This window comes from Manacus vitellinus, unplaced genomic scaffold (genome assembly GCF_001715985.3).
Source record: "Manacus vitellinus isolate BGI_N305 unplaced genomic scaffold, ASM171598v3 scaffold_35_pilon, whole genome shotgun sequence".
NCBI lineage: Eukaryota > Metazoa > Chordata > Aves > Passeriformes > Pipridae > Manacus > Manacus vitellinus.
In genome coordinates this window covers 4,959,198-4,974,208 of record NW_021940498.1, presented here as the reverse complement: position 1 = coordinate 4,974,208, position 15,011 = coordinate 4,959,198, and the positions used below count along the sequence as shown (strand labels likewise).

Here is a 15,011-nt window from a genome sequence, read left to right as displayed (position 1 = left end):
GTTTTCTGCTACTGAGAATCCACCCTGTCTAGTAGTGTTGTGCACCCTGTCTAGTGTTAATGTACTTCAATTACATGTCTTGGAAGTACAAATAGGTTCATTGGTTTTATATTTATTTACATGTTCACTTTCTAAAATGTCCACCTTGGATTATGAAAAAAAAATGGAGATATGAAAAAAACAATGGAGATATTTGAATGCATATCTTAGATTCAGCAATTTAGATATGTTTGTTCCCATCAGCAAATGGTCAGAAAATCACAGTTTTCAGCTGGAATTGTATGTAACAGCCTGGGGCAACATGCTCCTATGCATGCACTGCTTGGGCATAAAAGGACTCACCAATTGCATTACAGGCATGTCTTGTAAAATACTTGCTGTCACAGTCGGTGTCAGCAAACTGAAGTTTAAAAGCAAGTCTTTCTTATTCTAAATATTTCTTTAGCTCCTGGCTTAGTGACCTTTTTTTTTTTTTTGTCTTGTTTTTCCTGTTTCTCACTCTCCTCTCTGCAGCAATGTATCACTGCAGTGCACACCTCATCACAGCTGTCACTCCAAGAACTTTTCAGAATTGTGAAGTTTTGATGTCTCAGCAAATCAGACAGTCTTTTCAATTCAGTACCTGGCAGATTGCTTTTTAGAAGCTAGTGGAAGAACTGGTAATGGCATATGGAGACTTTCAGCTGCTTAAATCTATTTCACATTGGCAGTGACCGAAAATTCAATACCAGCTGTATTGTGAATAAATGCACATATTTGGAGAAAATATGTGTTTTTCTTCCCCTGCCATACTCAGAAGTTCAAACAGGTATCACTAAATTCATTTATTTTACCATTAACCAGCTCTTGGCTAATGATGATGTTATTTCTACCCCTTCAGTTCAGGAACAGACTCCTAAACATCTGGGAATTGGACCACGTCAACTCTGAGTTGAACCTAAAAAGCACAGATAATCATAGAACCATAAAATGGTTTGGGTTGGAAGTGACCTCAAAGATTATCTTGTTCCAATCCCTCTGCCACAGTCAGGGACACCTTCCACTAAAGCAGGTTGCTCCAAGCCTCATTCAACTTGTCCTTGAACAGCTCCAGGGGTGGGGCATCCACAGCTTCTCTGAGCAGCCTGTTCCAGTGTTTCACCACCCTCACAGTAAAGGATTGCTTCCTAATATCTAATCTAAGCCTATCCTCTTTCATTCTAAAACCATTCCTCCTTGTCTTGTAAAAAGTCCCTCTCCATCTTTCTTGTCCAGGCCCCCTTTAGGTACTGGAAGGTTGCTATAAGGTATCCCTGGAAATTTCTCTTCTCCAGGCTGATCAGCCCCAGCTCTTTCAGCCTCTCTGAAACCTCCGAGAGGTCCACATCTTTCTTGTGGCAAAGACCCCAGAGCTGGATGCATCACTCCAGATGGGTTCTCAGCAGAGCAGAGTAGAAGGGCAGAGTCACCTCCCTGGACCTTCTGGCCACGTTAATTGTGATATGGCCCAGGACACAGTTGGCTTTCTGGGCTGCAAGGGCACCTCGTCAGCTCATGTTGAGCTTCTCTTCCACCAACAACACCAAGTCCTTCTCCTCAAGGTCTGCTTTTAACCCATTCTTCACCCAGCCTGCATTTGTGCTTGGGATTGCCCAGATCCATTTGCAGGACCTTTATAATCTTCCCCTTCATAGCTGAAAGGACTGAAGTTACAGTGTAGCTTGGGTTCAGGGAGCAAGTGAAAAATCTGATGGTTTTGCCTGTGTAGATCCTTGCAAGAGCCACTGCCCATCACTCCCCTGAGCACTCTCAAGGTTGCTGCAGTAACGCTGAGTCCTCTGTTCCATCCAGTGTCTTGTACATCCACGTAGATGTTTTAGTGGTTTTCCTTCTCTGTACTATCTTTAATACATTTTATTCAACTTTGGCGCTTTGATCTTCAACGTTTCCTCAAATTTTGAGGAACCTTTGACGAGCTTTGTTCAGTAGTCAAGCACAGAGTTCTCTTCCTTGGATCTTTTCAAAGAGACTCTGGGTTTGTCTCCCAGATTTGTGTCTCTAATAATTTTAAGGTGCTCTGAGTTTTGAGAATACACATGATACGCTCAAACTTAGCTGTTGGAGATGAAAAACTAATAATACAAATTAAGACAGATACAACTTTATTTTCCAATGATGTCTCTTTGAATATGTTAATATGTTTAACTATTGGTTTCCCAACAATGGATATTTAGGTCTGGGAGGGAGAAACGAGTTCTGGATTGGGTTACTTCATCAGTTTTTCAAAAGGGCTTTGCTGATCATGAAATGGCATTAAGCCACTTTTCAATCCAGAATGAAGATAACTCCAGAGATCTGTGTGTGGCCGATTCCATTTCTGCATTAGGTACCACTAATTTTGTATTTACTTATGCAAACATAAGAATGAGGAGTGCCATTATGAACTCTGCTGTTAGTGTTAACAATACCTACTGTTGTTTTGTTGGATCCCCTTTTCTTACATTTTTACAAATGGTAATTGTGGGGTTTTTTTATAATAGAAGTGTTTATTTACTTAATAGTCCCACACATCTTGGCAGAAGTCATTGGGGTTGCATGAAGTCTTTATGTACAGTGAATCATCAAAACTGTGTTTGTTATACACATTTTAAAAGACTGCATAAAAAAAATTTGCATAATACAATCATAATAGAGCTGCTGCACTGTGATCCATCACATCAGCTCTCAAAGACTCTGCAGGGTTTATGCTCCTTTTGTTACAAAAAGAGAAAATTAATTTACTACACTGATCTTATCTCCTTACTTGGTGCCAAAATGTACAATGTTCATAACTTTTTTCCAAATCTATGAAACAGAAAGTATGTTTATACTTCTTAAATTTTATTAGTTTTCATCTTAGAAAGTGTTCCATTTTGTACATCTGCTGAGAAGATCTCTTTACATCTTAATTTCAAGCAGAACTTGGGGAGCTTTATGGGCTTGATTGATTTTCTCCTTATTCATAGGAAGAATGAAAACTTGTAGAAAGGCAAACCAATAGATTTCCCCTTTCCCAATGAGAAAATTACTACTACATATTACTATTTAAGTCTGGTGCTTTACCTGCACTCTACTGCCATTTGTGATGTCAATGGTCAAGACATCAAGAAATTACTCTTTGTCTACAGCTTATATTCTTTTTAATTCTTTTTTTTTTGTAGATCAGTAAATGACAATCACTCTTATTCTTGTTCCAATTGAAATATTCTTTTTTCCTTAAAAAAAAAAAAAATCTCTATTCTCTATAGAAAGGATAAAGGAAAAGGTGTTATAGGTAAACTCTCCTGTGCATCTCTCTCTATGGTTTCACCAAACTGTGAACAGAATGTCCTATTGGCTGTTTTTGTCACGGTGTAAATTCTTACCCCATTCACTGCCTGCCCCCTTTTCTCCCACCACATATTAATATTTAGAGCACGTTTCACTAGTTGCCCACAGTGAGGATCTGCTGGTATAAATTGCATCCCATTCCCAATTCAATGACATGCAATTCCGTGTCCATGCTTACAGGCTCTGGGTGAAACTTCGTAGACAGTTCCACTGCGAAATTAGAAAGAAAAAAACCTTGAGCATGATTTCTTTCCTTCAACCCCTGGAAAATGCGGGACTAATTCTTGTGTCTCTCAGCCTTTGGCTTAAGAATGATGGATGTGCCTGTGGCCCTGCTTCCTAGTCTGAGTAATGTAACCCTTTAGCTATTACTGTGCCCTTTAAGCAGACACACTGTGAAAAGCAGCAGTGAGGAAAAGAGTTTAACCCTACCTTGTCACAGACTGAAAAAATATCATCACCAGATTCTCCTGGGAGACTACAGAAATAGTCTATAGCCCCTGGAGGAAGGAAACATTTAAAGATTTATTCACTAAGGTGTCTCTAAAACTTACTACACAATGCAGAGAGCTGTGGAGTCTGGGCAAAGGACTAGTCAGTATGCCAATGATGTCTAGCCTTGAAACAGGTATCAAGGGAAAACTCTTAACCAAGACTTGCAAAATGGTTCAATCAGTTCCCCCTCATTAGTCCTGTGACAGCCTTCTGCTGTTGCACATTTGACATCCAAATCAAATAGGTTTTGTATCATAGTAACCTATTAATTGATAATTTAGCTCATGTGTTTTATAAATGTGGTTTACAAGTGTAATTTAAGGATGTGATGAACTATATTACTTGAGTTTTAAATATCAGTGGCAGTTGCAAGCCTGTCAATCACAAACCTGAAATGTTTTTTATGTTTAAAGCTGAACTGGACTTCGATTTTTTTTCAGTTACACCTATTACAATACTCAAATTGTGTTTGAGATCTCTGGGAGCTTAAGAGCCATTTTGATCGTTTAATCTGACATCATGCATACCATAGCCATTTAAATTATGCCCATGCAAGCCAAGTGACTCTTTGCAGCTTAATGCATTTCAGTCTTTGAGGCAGAGATGGCACTAGATGTCACATATGGCAACAGCCAGGGGTTATCAGTATGACTGACCCAGCAGTCAGCCCATTCCCCATGCCCCTGCTAATGGAATTAACTTCTTTTATCCTCCTGCTTTCCCTCATTTACTTCACCTTTAAAATTGGTACCATTACATCATGAGTTAAGATTCCTGCTGGATTCAAATCTCATTGTCAATGAAGACTAAATGCACTGATTTGTCATACAAGTATTTTACATCCAGCTGGTATCCAAAGTCTCTTGTTTCAATGGCAAGTGTTTTGGTAGGGGTTTTTTGTGGGGTTTTTTGTTTGTTTATTTGTTTGCTTTTGGAGGGTTGTTTGGTTCTTTAACTGAAAACATTTCTAATCAACTACAAGAAAAAGAGTATCATCAACTTCCTGAAGACCTGAAGCATGAGATTTAAGACATTATCATATAGTACAGCTGGAAATGTTGTTAAATACTGAAGATAGTAAAGACAATGTGAGATAAAAATAGAGCCAGAGGATTCACAAGTCATAGCCATGATCTTTCATTTTCAGTGTTTTAGGAAAACCCTAAGTTTTTTCTTAAAGATCTTGCCATCTTGTCCAGCACACTCTGTCCTCAACTTTACCATCTCATTCCAATGCTGACTTGCAGCTAAGCTTTCAATTATTTCTCAATTTTGTTTCAAGCTAGATGAACAGACCAGACTCTGAAAGATTCATTCGGCTCCCTTCAGTATACATGTCTTTCCTTTTTCTTTTTTCCTTTTTTCATTTTTTTCCTTTAAAGATTGGCTCTGGTGCATTTGGTGGGCCAGCCTGGGCACTCCACGGGCAGCAAGAGCTTTTTGTCCTGGCCCCTTTGCTCTGGGAGGAATCTTCGTCCATACACGATTTGGGCAGTGGCACTGGCAGCTGGAGCTCTATAAAGCCAAGAGCCCTTCTCCCCAGCCAAGCAAGCTATGCACTTTAATGGACTTAATCCGTCAGGTACATGGAAGAGTGTTATTTTCCTAGATTATTTTGTTTAAATTACGGGGGCCTAACCTATGACTTCTTTTTTTTTTTTTTTTGGTCAATTTTTTTAACCGTTTTTTAATTACTGTAAAGAAAAATGAATTTTTTTCCTGCAGCAGGAAACGTATAGTTATGAGTAGTTCTATCTCTTATTTCTAGATGCCAGGCTTTCTGTAAAAAATGTATTGTACCATATATAATGTGATTTTTACAAAAAAACCAAACCCACCACACCACCATCTCCAGGACGTGGCACAGGGCTGGATCGGTTCCATTAACACCTTCTGCTCCGAAGCACCTGGCTGTTTTAGGGTTATGTTGGTTTTATGGGGTTTATTTTTTATGAGTAATCTTTACTGTGAAGGAGACGGGATGTGATCCGCATCCTCCTGCATCCCACACCATCATCTGTGGAATCTACCCGAAATCTTTGCTACTCAGCTTCTCAGCCCCAGACCCGGCAATGCAGCAGGACCGAGCAGGCCAGGCACGGGCATCCCAGGATTTTGGGGTGGAACCAAGTGAGCAATCACCTCAGGGGAGGATTTTCTCTCTGTAGCGTGTTTATACTGGTGTGTGCATCTAAACAAGCCTTTGGGAAACTGGGTTTCACCAGGACATGAGGGAACACACTAAAAGCTTCGTCCAAAAATTAAAATTAGAAGAAAGAATCCCCGAGCTGTCCAGGTGAATTCCCTGATGGAGACAACCCCACTGCAGAGGAAGGGCATGTGCTGCCGCTTGGTCCTTGTGAAACCAAAGTTCCTGTTGGTGAAGTCGAGAGGATTTTCTGATAGTGCTGAGACCTTAAATGCCAAATTTTAGCATCTGCTCCCACGAAGGAGCCGTCACCTCCGTACATCCCCCGCTCACTCTCGAGGGGTCTTTGCTTCCGTTTCCATGAAAGCTGTGTTGTATGTCACAGGAACGCGGCTGAAACCTGCTCTGAAAAGGCTGGAGAGGCACGGGAAAAGGCCTGAAGAGGAGCAGCTCAATCCAAATCGGGTATTCCGTAGGAAAAGCCTGGGTGGGCGCTTCAGGGAATAGGTGTGGAGGCTGACCCAAAGCCCTCTGAGATCAGAGTCGGCCGTCAACAACGACCTTCCCCTCACAAATCCAAGGTCCCAGCTCCCGGTGGGACCCCTGACGGCCACCAGCCACAGCCAGCTTTGTCCCAGCTCCAGGAACACGGTGGCCACCAGCCTCTGGCCTGCTGATACACCTTGGTATTTGTATTTTTATTTTGAATCAACAGCACTTTCAGCTACTTTTATTATTGTTTTTAATTCTCCTAAGTCTGTATTTGCTTTGGAGGAGAGAATGAAAACTTGGGATGAAATGAAGTGGATCAGGATGGTGGAACAAAAAGGAAAAAAGCAGAAAACATTTCAAATATTATTAAAGTGATTTTTTTTTTCCCAGTAATATAAACCATGAAATTCCTTATAACATTATAGTATTTTACAGTTTTATGAAGCTTTCTATTGTGACTTTTATGGAATCAAAAGATGAAGATGATGAGATATTTTAGCATTTATATTTTTCAAAATTAAATGTCTACTGAAAATAAAGTAGCTTTATGCATTTATGGGAGAGTTCATGTCCATTTTCGCTCCTCATGTGTCGAGTCTTGTCTGATTGAATTGAGATCTGAGGATCACTGTGGTGGGATGGGGGAGTGGCTGGAAATTTGGAAGCAGGCGTCATTGGTTGGCCTGGATTGCCAAGGAGCAGCATGGAGATGAGCCCACTGGTGCCAGGGGGCTCACCTCCTTCAGGAAGCAGGCGGTGGGTGCAGGGGAGATGCAGCAGGTGGAGACAATGGAGAGGAAGGTCCTGGTGGAGCCCAGGAGCACAGGCAGGGGCGCCTGGCTGTAGCTGCTGGCGTACTCGTACAGATACCTGCGGCAGGGGCGGGATGAGGAGAGCCGGCACACCGGGATCGGGAGCAGGAGCTGCGGGATTTAGGGGCGTTGGGGCTGCCCGGGGATGGGAGCCCTCTCCAGCTACCGGGAACGGCGAGTCCGCACTGCAGGACTTGACCGACAGGGCCGAGGACTGCGGCAGGGACAAGTGGTTATGGCCACCCACGACACACTATCTCATCCCAGCCGTGGTTTGGGGTCCATCCCCCGCTTTTGGGTCGCGCCCCGGGGCTGCAGTCCCGGCCGTGCCCACCGGGGATCACCGCTCTCCCGTGCCGCGGCACAGCCCCGGCTCCCCCGGCCCGAGCGGGACCGTGTCCCGTTCCCTGGGGGGGTCCCAGCCCCGCTATGGCCGCAGCGGTCCCGATCCCAGCCCCAATCCCACCTCGCTCCTCCCGCCGCGGGGCCCCCACTCCCCACTCGCCTGCCGGGCGAGAGGCGGCACTGGCCGGGACCTGCAGCGGGCACGGGCGGGACCCGGCAACGAGCCCCGGGAACAAACCCCCGAGCACGGACCCCCGGCAACGAGCCCCTGGACTTAAGAGTAAGGGGTTGGAAATCCTCAAAAGCTCAGTGATGACAGAACAGTGTCACTGCCTTTATCAGCTCATCTCGAAATTCAACACGTCACAAGAAGCTGGGCAGAAATACCCATCTCAACAAAGATCTCCCAGAGCAGTTCGAATCCAAGTGTGCTTCGCTTCAGCTGTGCACAAGCACCACTCCTGCTCACCTCCGTGCTGTGTTTGACAGAGTCTGACAGAACATTCCTTTGGGGAACGTGCTGGTTCCTGCTCACGAGGAGGCTGATCCATCAGACTTACTGCCTGAGGTACAAAACACTCTCCAGAGTAATCACCCCAACAACTGGATCAGATAGAAACACATCCTTAGAAATAACAATTGCGATGCCAAGGTTTCGTGTTTTAAACTCTCTGTCTCTCCCTCCAGAGTTCTCCTGGCAATGTAGGGATGGTGTTTAAGAGCAGCATAAGGAGAAATGACAGTCCCTGTTCCACACTTTCCAGGATAGCAACACTGCCAAACTGAGCTTGTAACATAGACACTCTCAGGATAATTTGTATCTCTCATTAAACGCTAATTCTTCATTAGAAGAATCAGGACAGAGAGGCCGATTTAACACCTAGAGGGATTCGTGGGCTACAATGAGGACACTGAACACAAGCCTGGTGCTCCTGAAAAGGGCAGGTATTGACCGGACAGGTGCCTCAGATCGATCTGTGACAAGAAGTGGGAGGTGGAGTTGGTACCAGAGTCGCTGTCCCTTCACACACAGTTAGTCACTGGCCTGCAGAAAAGAAGGGGGTTCCTGCCTGCTGCTCTCCCCTGGCACTGCCCCGTTCCCTGGGAAAGTGCAGCTCTTGTCCCTGCAGTGTAAAGGTGGGGAAAAGGCAGCGAGAGAAAGGCAGCCCAGCTTGGGGGGTGAGCCTCCCTTCCTTCAGCTGCTGGGAAACGTGGCCGGGGGTCCCTCAGAGGCACTCCAGCTGAGGAGCTGCACCACTGCCAGAGGGACTTGGCAGTGACGGGGCAAGGGCAGCTCCTAAAATGCCCAGCTGGAGGAACGAGCCACCCAGGCCTCCGCACCGAGCCCTGTACAGGGCGTTTGGGCTGCTGGGGAATGGCCCAGCAGGGAGGTTCTGCTCCTGCCAGCCCAGCTGTTGCTTCCAACCGCAGAGGAGGGGAAGGTATTTTGTCAGGACAGTCGCTCATGGAATGGGTTGCCTGGGGAGGCTGTTGTATCCCCATCCGTGGAATGTTTCCAAACATGACTGGATCCCTCCCTGAGCAGCCCGGTGCGATCCCATTGGTGACTGTGGCCTGAGCAGGAGGTCAGACTTCGAGACCTTTAACTGTCTCTTCTGACCCAGATTCCTCTACAGTCCTGCAGCACTTCTGGCTTCTTACAGTCCATGAGACCTGTTGCTTCCACAGTCTGCAGAGAAGCTCCTTTGCCCAGCAGGCAGTCCTGGAATGCCCAGACATCCATGGCAGAGATTCCCAGAGCTGCCATGTGCCCCAGCTGTCCCTGAGCCCCAGCTTTGGCCTCGGCACTGAAACGCTGCCAGGACCCGTCCCTGCTGTGCAGGTCCGTGGGGCTGCAGGACACGGTGTCACACAGCACACACGGCCACTGGGTCCCGCCAGCTCCTGCAGCCTGTGCTTCCTGATTGCCGGGGATTTTAGGGGCCACCCGTCTCCGGGGATGGGCAGGGAAACAGAGATTTCCTGTGACTGGGAGCAACGCAGGGCCTTGCCAAGGCAAGAAAATGGCCCGGGGTTCAGGTGCCCGTGTGCAATTCCATGTGCAGGGTGTCTCCCCCAGCAGCAGGTTCCCGGCCCCAGTTCCCGATCTCCCGGAGCGGAGCGGGCGGGGCGGGGCCGCGGGGCCAGGCGGGCTGGGATTGGGCGGCGGCGCTCGAGTGCTGATTGGGCAGCGCTGCCGGCCCGCGGTATAAAGGGCCGGCGGGGCGGGTGCGGGCGGTTGTGTGTGAGGGCTGAGGGTGCGGCCCCGCTGCTGCCCGGGCTGCGGAGGGGAGAGCGCCTTGGCCGCTGGGTTTATGGACCGGGGGAGCTGGGGGGCGTTTAGGGGCGCGTTGTGCTGGGCAGCGGGGGCCGGGTAAAGCCCTTCCCTGCCGGGTGACCCTGGGGGAGCCGTGGCAGGACTGCGGGGCTGGTGCTCTCTGGGTGTCTCAAGTTTTGCTTTGGAATTCCAAGCCCTTTCCCTGTGCAGGGAGGCAAAGACTGCTTCAGCTTGGTTTTTTTTGGTGCTGCATTAATGCTTTTTGCTCGTTCTGTGTCAATTTGCAGCCTGGCTCGTGGTTTCCCCTGGTGCTGGGGAGTGGAGGCGAGTTGTGCTTCCTGCCGGGAGAGAGAAGGGCCTTGGGAAGCTGCTCCATGAGCCACAGCTGTGCCGAGCCCGGCAGTCTGTCCAGGTAAGAGCAGGGCTTCTACTGCCAGTGAGGAGCTGGGTTTGCTGTTGGAAGGTAGAATATGCCCGTGCCTTTAAATGCAAGGACAGGCAGAAGCTGGGAGGGACCCTGAGCAGGTTTGGTGGCACGACAGCAGTTTGAAAAGACCTTGACTGTGGGAGAAGTGTCCAGGAGAAATGGTTCCTTTTTTGCAGGGAGGCAGTTTGCAAGGACAGGGGGGTTGCTGTGCTCTCTAGCAAAACTACTGCCCTTGGGATGTGCAGGGTGAGGAAATGTTGGCCACGTGTGGGCTGGAGCAAAGGTGTGTGGGTGCCTGTGTGTGACAGCCGGGGGTGTGCAGGAAGGGGGGTTCTGGTGCCATTGGAGCTGCCGGGGAGCCAAAAGGGGCACGGTTGTCTGAAAAAGGCAAAAAGTCTCAGTCTCTGTTGACACGTGTACCAAAGGAGATGCAAATTTTCCCTTTCTCGTTGCAGACTTCGCAAAGCTCCCCAGGAAAGGAAGCTTTATATTCCTCCCCAGCTTTATGCTAAAGGTTTCCTTCCTCCTGTCTCAGCACCCTTTCTGCTGTTGGGAGAGCACGCGGTGGATGGAGAGGATCCCCAGGCATCTGCAGGCACAAGGGACTCATACAACTGCGATTTTCCTCCAGCCCTCGTGAAAGGGACTTCCAGGATACTCTTGGGAATGTACCAGCTCTCCTGCTGGAGCTTTTCTATGGAATATTTGAACACAAAGAGTAAAACTAAAATCAGGTCTGTTCTGGAGTATGTTACACTTGTGCAACACTCCGTTCTTCTGTTTATTTTCTGTTCTGAAAAGCACAGTCTGGGGTTCCTGGGCACTTCCTATTGAGTGATTCCATGAAAATAATTTTGTACTGAAAGGGGAAAGGAGCTGTCTGTGGGAGGTCAGGTGTCGATGATAAAAGCTTTCTGCTTTTCAGTCAGTAAAGCCTTAAAATATCTCACAGTGTATAGGAATGCCTGGCTTCTAAAGCTCACCGACTGAGTCTTAGAGGCTTCTTTGAAGAGCTGATTTCAGGCAGGAAAATTGGCCCCCCAGGAGGGACTCTGTGCCTGCTCTCCCATGGCTCCAAGGGATCTCTGGGCCTTCACTCCAGCACCGAGATTTTCTCGGGAAGGGCCTCAGATCCCCGGACCAGTCTGGGACACAGGCAAGATCCCCCTGCATTTTGGGACCAAATTGGCCCCCCTGGAGAGACAGTGCTGTTGGTGCCCCCCGGGTTGGGGCACCCCGAGGACTCCAGCGCGCACCGAAAGGATTATTCGGGGAGATCCTCGGGGTGCCCGGCCCTGGGGAGCTCAAAGCAAGGTCCCTGCCATGGATTCAGGCATTGCTGAGAGTATCCCAGGGGTCCCTGTCCCTGCTAGACATGGAGCTCTCTAATGGGCTGTAATTGGGTTCTAAAAGTGGTGCTCCAAGTGCCAAAGAAGTGTGGGATTGGGATTAAGAAATGAGCAGTGAGGGTCCAATTGGCTGTTTTCTCTGGAATGTGACTGTGAGAGCTGCAGGAGTGCCAGGTGTGTGTTCCAGTCCCCAGCATTTGGTTTGCACATGTCCTGCTCAGACACAGGTCCAACCTCCTTAGTCCTTAACCCAAGAGAGGGAGAATTAAGGGCTGGCACTGTTAAGGTGATTGGTGTGACAGGGGTTAAACTGGGAAAGCATTGGGGAATTCCTCAGTTTGTCTGTTTGCCAAACTCCCCCAAACCTGTGCTAGGAAGAGATGGACTGGAAAAGTTGAGGCAGAAATGAAATTGAAAACTGGGGCTGTTGAGACTGTAATTGCTGAAACTAAATGTGTCCAAGCAGCAGCTCTTGTTGTGCAGGGAATAACTCCTGTCAGCAGCAAGGCCCCGACTGAAGTGGCAGCTGCAGTTGTTCCTGTGGTGTGGGCCAGTGGAACTGCAGGAGAGTGGAAGAGGGCAGAACCTGTAGGTATTACCCCTACTGTGGGATCTCTCCTGGTAAGGCCAAGCCAGTATCCTTTAAAATCAGAATGCCAGACTGGATTGGTTGCAGGAACAGCTGAATTTGCTCCTCATAGTTTGCTTGTAGAAGGTGAATGCAAGAACCTGCCTAGAAAAGCAATGGCCAAGGGGATTGATTAGTGCAGGACCTGAGAGAACCCCCTGAAATGACAACCTGGAGTAGTTTGCAGTATTAGATTGCAAAGATGGCCTTTGCTGCATCTCCTTGAGCAAGGAAAGCCAAGAAAGCTTTGCTTTTGCAGGAGAAAATGGGGCGAGCGGGCAGGAAGAAGAGAAGCCCCCTGACTCCTCCCTGAGCCCCAGACAGCCCATGAACTGCCTTCCTGGGAATGGTGGGACGGGCTGGACTCTGGATTGCTCCCTCGGGATGTGTGGTAAGATGTTGCTGGAACAGAGAGATTTCTCTGAACAGTTTTTCCTGCCCTCTGTAGGCCTTGCTTGCCATGGAAGTGACAAGTGTGTATTGTTTGTACTTACAGACTGTGTGAAAATATGGGATGTTTGTACTTGTTAGCTGGGTGTCTAATGATAAGGTTTGAGAACGTAGTATGTTTATAGTAAGAAAACCTTGAGAACCTAGAGATAAAAGTACACCTGCAGATCTAGGAAAAACCCCTCAAAGCAGATTAGGTAGAAAGAGGTTTCTATGCCAAGGATGATTTCAGGTCACATGGACAGAGCCTCAGATCCAATAAACTGAGGGCATGAGACACGTGCACAAACTGAGCTATCCAGTCCTCTTATTGTGAGCTTGTACCCTGAGCAAACTAAACTGTATCCAAGGGAACTGATTTAAATAATAAATTGGACGTTGCTTTGATCACATTGGTCGTGTTGCTGTGTCTCTGCTGTTTGAAAGATCAGGGGCTGGCGACAGTGAAAAGTCTGGAGCAGAGGTAGAAAGAGATTCTGTGAGATGCTGTGATAAAGAAAAACTTTAGTTGTTAACTCCTAATGCATTCCCAGTTAGAACAGATGCGGGAGACAATAGGAGCTATTAAACATTAAATTAGAAGATGCTGTATGAAGCTAAATCTATAACTACTCAGTATGGGTTAAGATCGGGTTATACCACATTTGTGTTACAACATTTTAAGAATAAGCATTATCTCCAAAAATAAGGACCTTTTTTTCTTCTTCCTTTTTTTTTTCTCTTAGCTCTTTAAACTTTATCTGAGATTCTAGTAGCAAGAATGCTTGTATAAACTAGAGACACTGAAGTCTGTAAGAGTCTGTCCTGTTCCTTGCACTGCAGTATTCTAGGTCTTTTAGTGTGGTACTTGACCATATGCACTTCCCAGATTTTGACATCTAGAGACATTACTATTTGTTGTATCTATTTTTCAAATGTCATGTGTTAATGAGAATGAGTAGGGAAAGATGAGTCTAGAGAAAACATAATTCTCTTCTGCTTTCTTTTTTAAAAAAAAAAATTTTTTGTGAAAAGACCAATTCTATCAAACTCTACCTTATTCATGTCAAAAAGACATCAGAATTCATTTCAGCCAAGATGAACAAATCTCCATAAACATGTAATCAATGCTCTCTTAACCCTTCTGTCTGATCAAGTTTCAGTCTACACATCTCGTTGTGATTGAGTGAGAAAGAGGTCTGGAAAAATAAGATATTTTTGTCCTTTACAAGAAACAATTAGACTAACCTAATTTTTGTTTCTTCTCTTTTTGCTCCAGATTTCCACATGCATACAATTGAGCTTTCTTCAAGACCTTGTTATGGCTTAAGATGAGACTTAAGTTACAGCACCACTGATTGAGAGAGTGTAAACATCAAAAATGTTCCCTGAATGCTTCCCTTGTTTGTACACTCATTTGAGCTAAGAAATCTGACAAAGGAGTTTTGGAATTTAGGCAGATGAAACATTTTATAAGAAAAGCAAATGCTGTTGCAGCCCAGAGCAAATGTTACCGAGTAGGACTGATGCGAAATATGTCCTTTTCCAATGAGGAGTAAAAGGTATAGACCAACTCTTTTATAACATTATCTTTGTGCTGACTGTTCACAATAACATACTGAGCAGTACAAAACCCTCACTAATTGCCTATTAACTGGGCCATGTGTATCACATCTTACAATTAGCAAAATTGATTATGCATTTAAAACCAACCTTATCTAGAAATAGAAACTCTTACTGAGCTTTCTTCATCGGCTTCTATTTTCTTTATTTAACCTAATTGAAGGCTGCTTTAAAATGCATTGATGACATCACCACTTGGGTAAGATTCTGAACTGATGGTTCTGGGATCCAAACTTTGGAAATCAATGAAAGTTCTTTTCGAAGCCTGAAAATTACCTTTTCTTGCAACTTTTTTCTTAATTTAAAATTGCTAATCCTGTGAGATTGATAGTTCAGGCATCTACTCAAGCCCGAAGCCTCCTTTGCCCATAGATATGGCACTGTTGTGGAACAAGAACAAACTAATAAGTACTAATTTTAAATCAGTGCATCATTCTTATGTACAAAATTGCTTCAGTTTAACTCTGCCAGGGCAATAACACTTTCCTTTTTAGAGCTGTGTATAGTACCCATTGGTCTTTCTGTAAGCTGCTCTAGGCAGTAGTTTTGTAACTGAAACATTTAATGCAGCTTTGCATTGTCATATTGCCAGTATCAGGAATACTTCTGCAGTGCTCTAACATGGAACTGCCTTCT

The 15,011-nt window shown here is 46.0% G+C and overlaps 1 protein-coding gene across 1 annotated transcript; it reads left to right on the top strand.

Moving 5' to 3' along the window:
* The first annotated feature begins 8,543 nt into the window (after nt 1-8,543).
* Nucleotides 8,544-12,714, top strand: LOC115307632. Its single transcript, XM_029961466.1, has 5 exons — nt 8,544-8,586; nt 9,708-9,952; nt 10,207-10,331; nt 10,882-11,064; nt 12,179-12,714. Exons 1-5 carry the CDS (start codon nt 8,544-8,546, stop codon nt 12,183-12,185), a joined length of 603 nt encoding a protein of 200 aa, XP_029817326.1. The 3' UTR covers nt 12,186-12,714.
* The last annotated feature ends 2,297 nt before the right edge of the window (nt 12,715-15,011 follow it).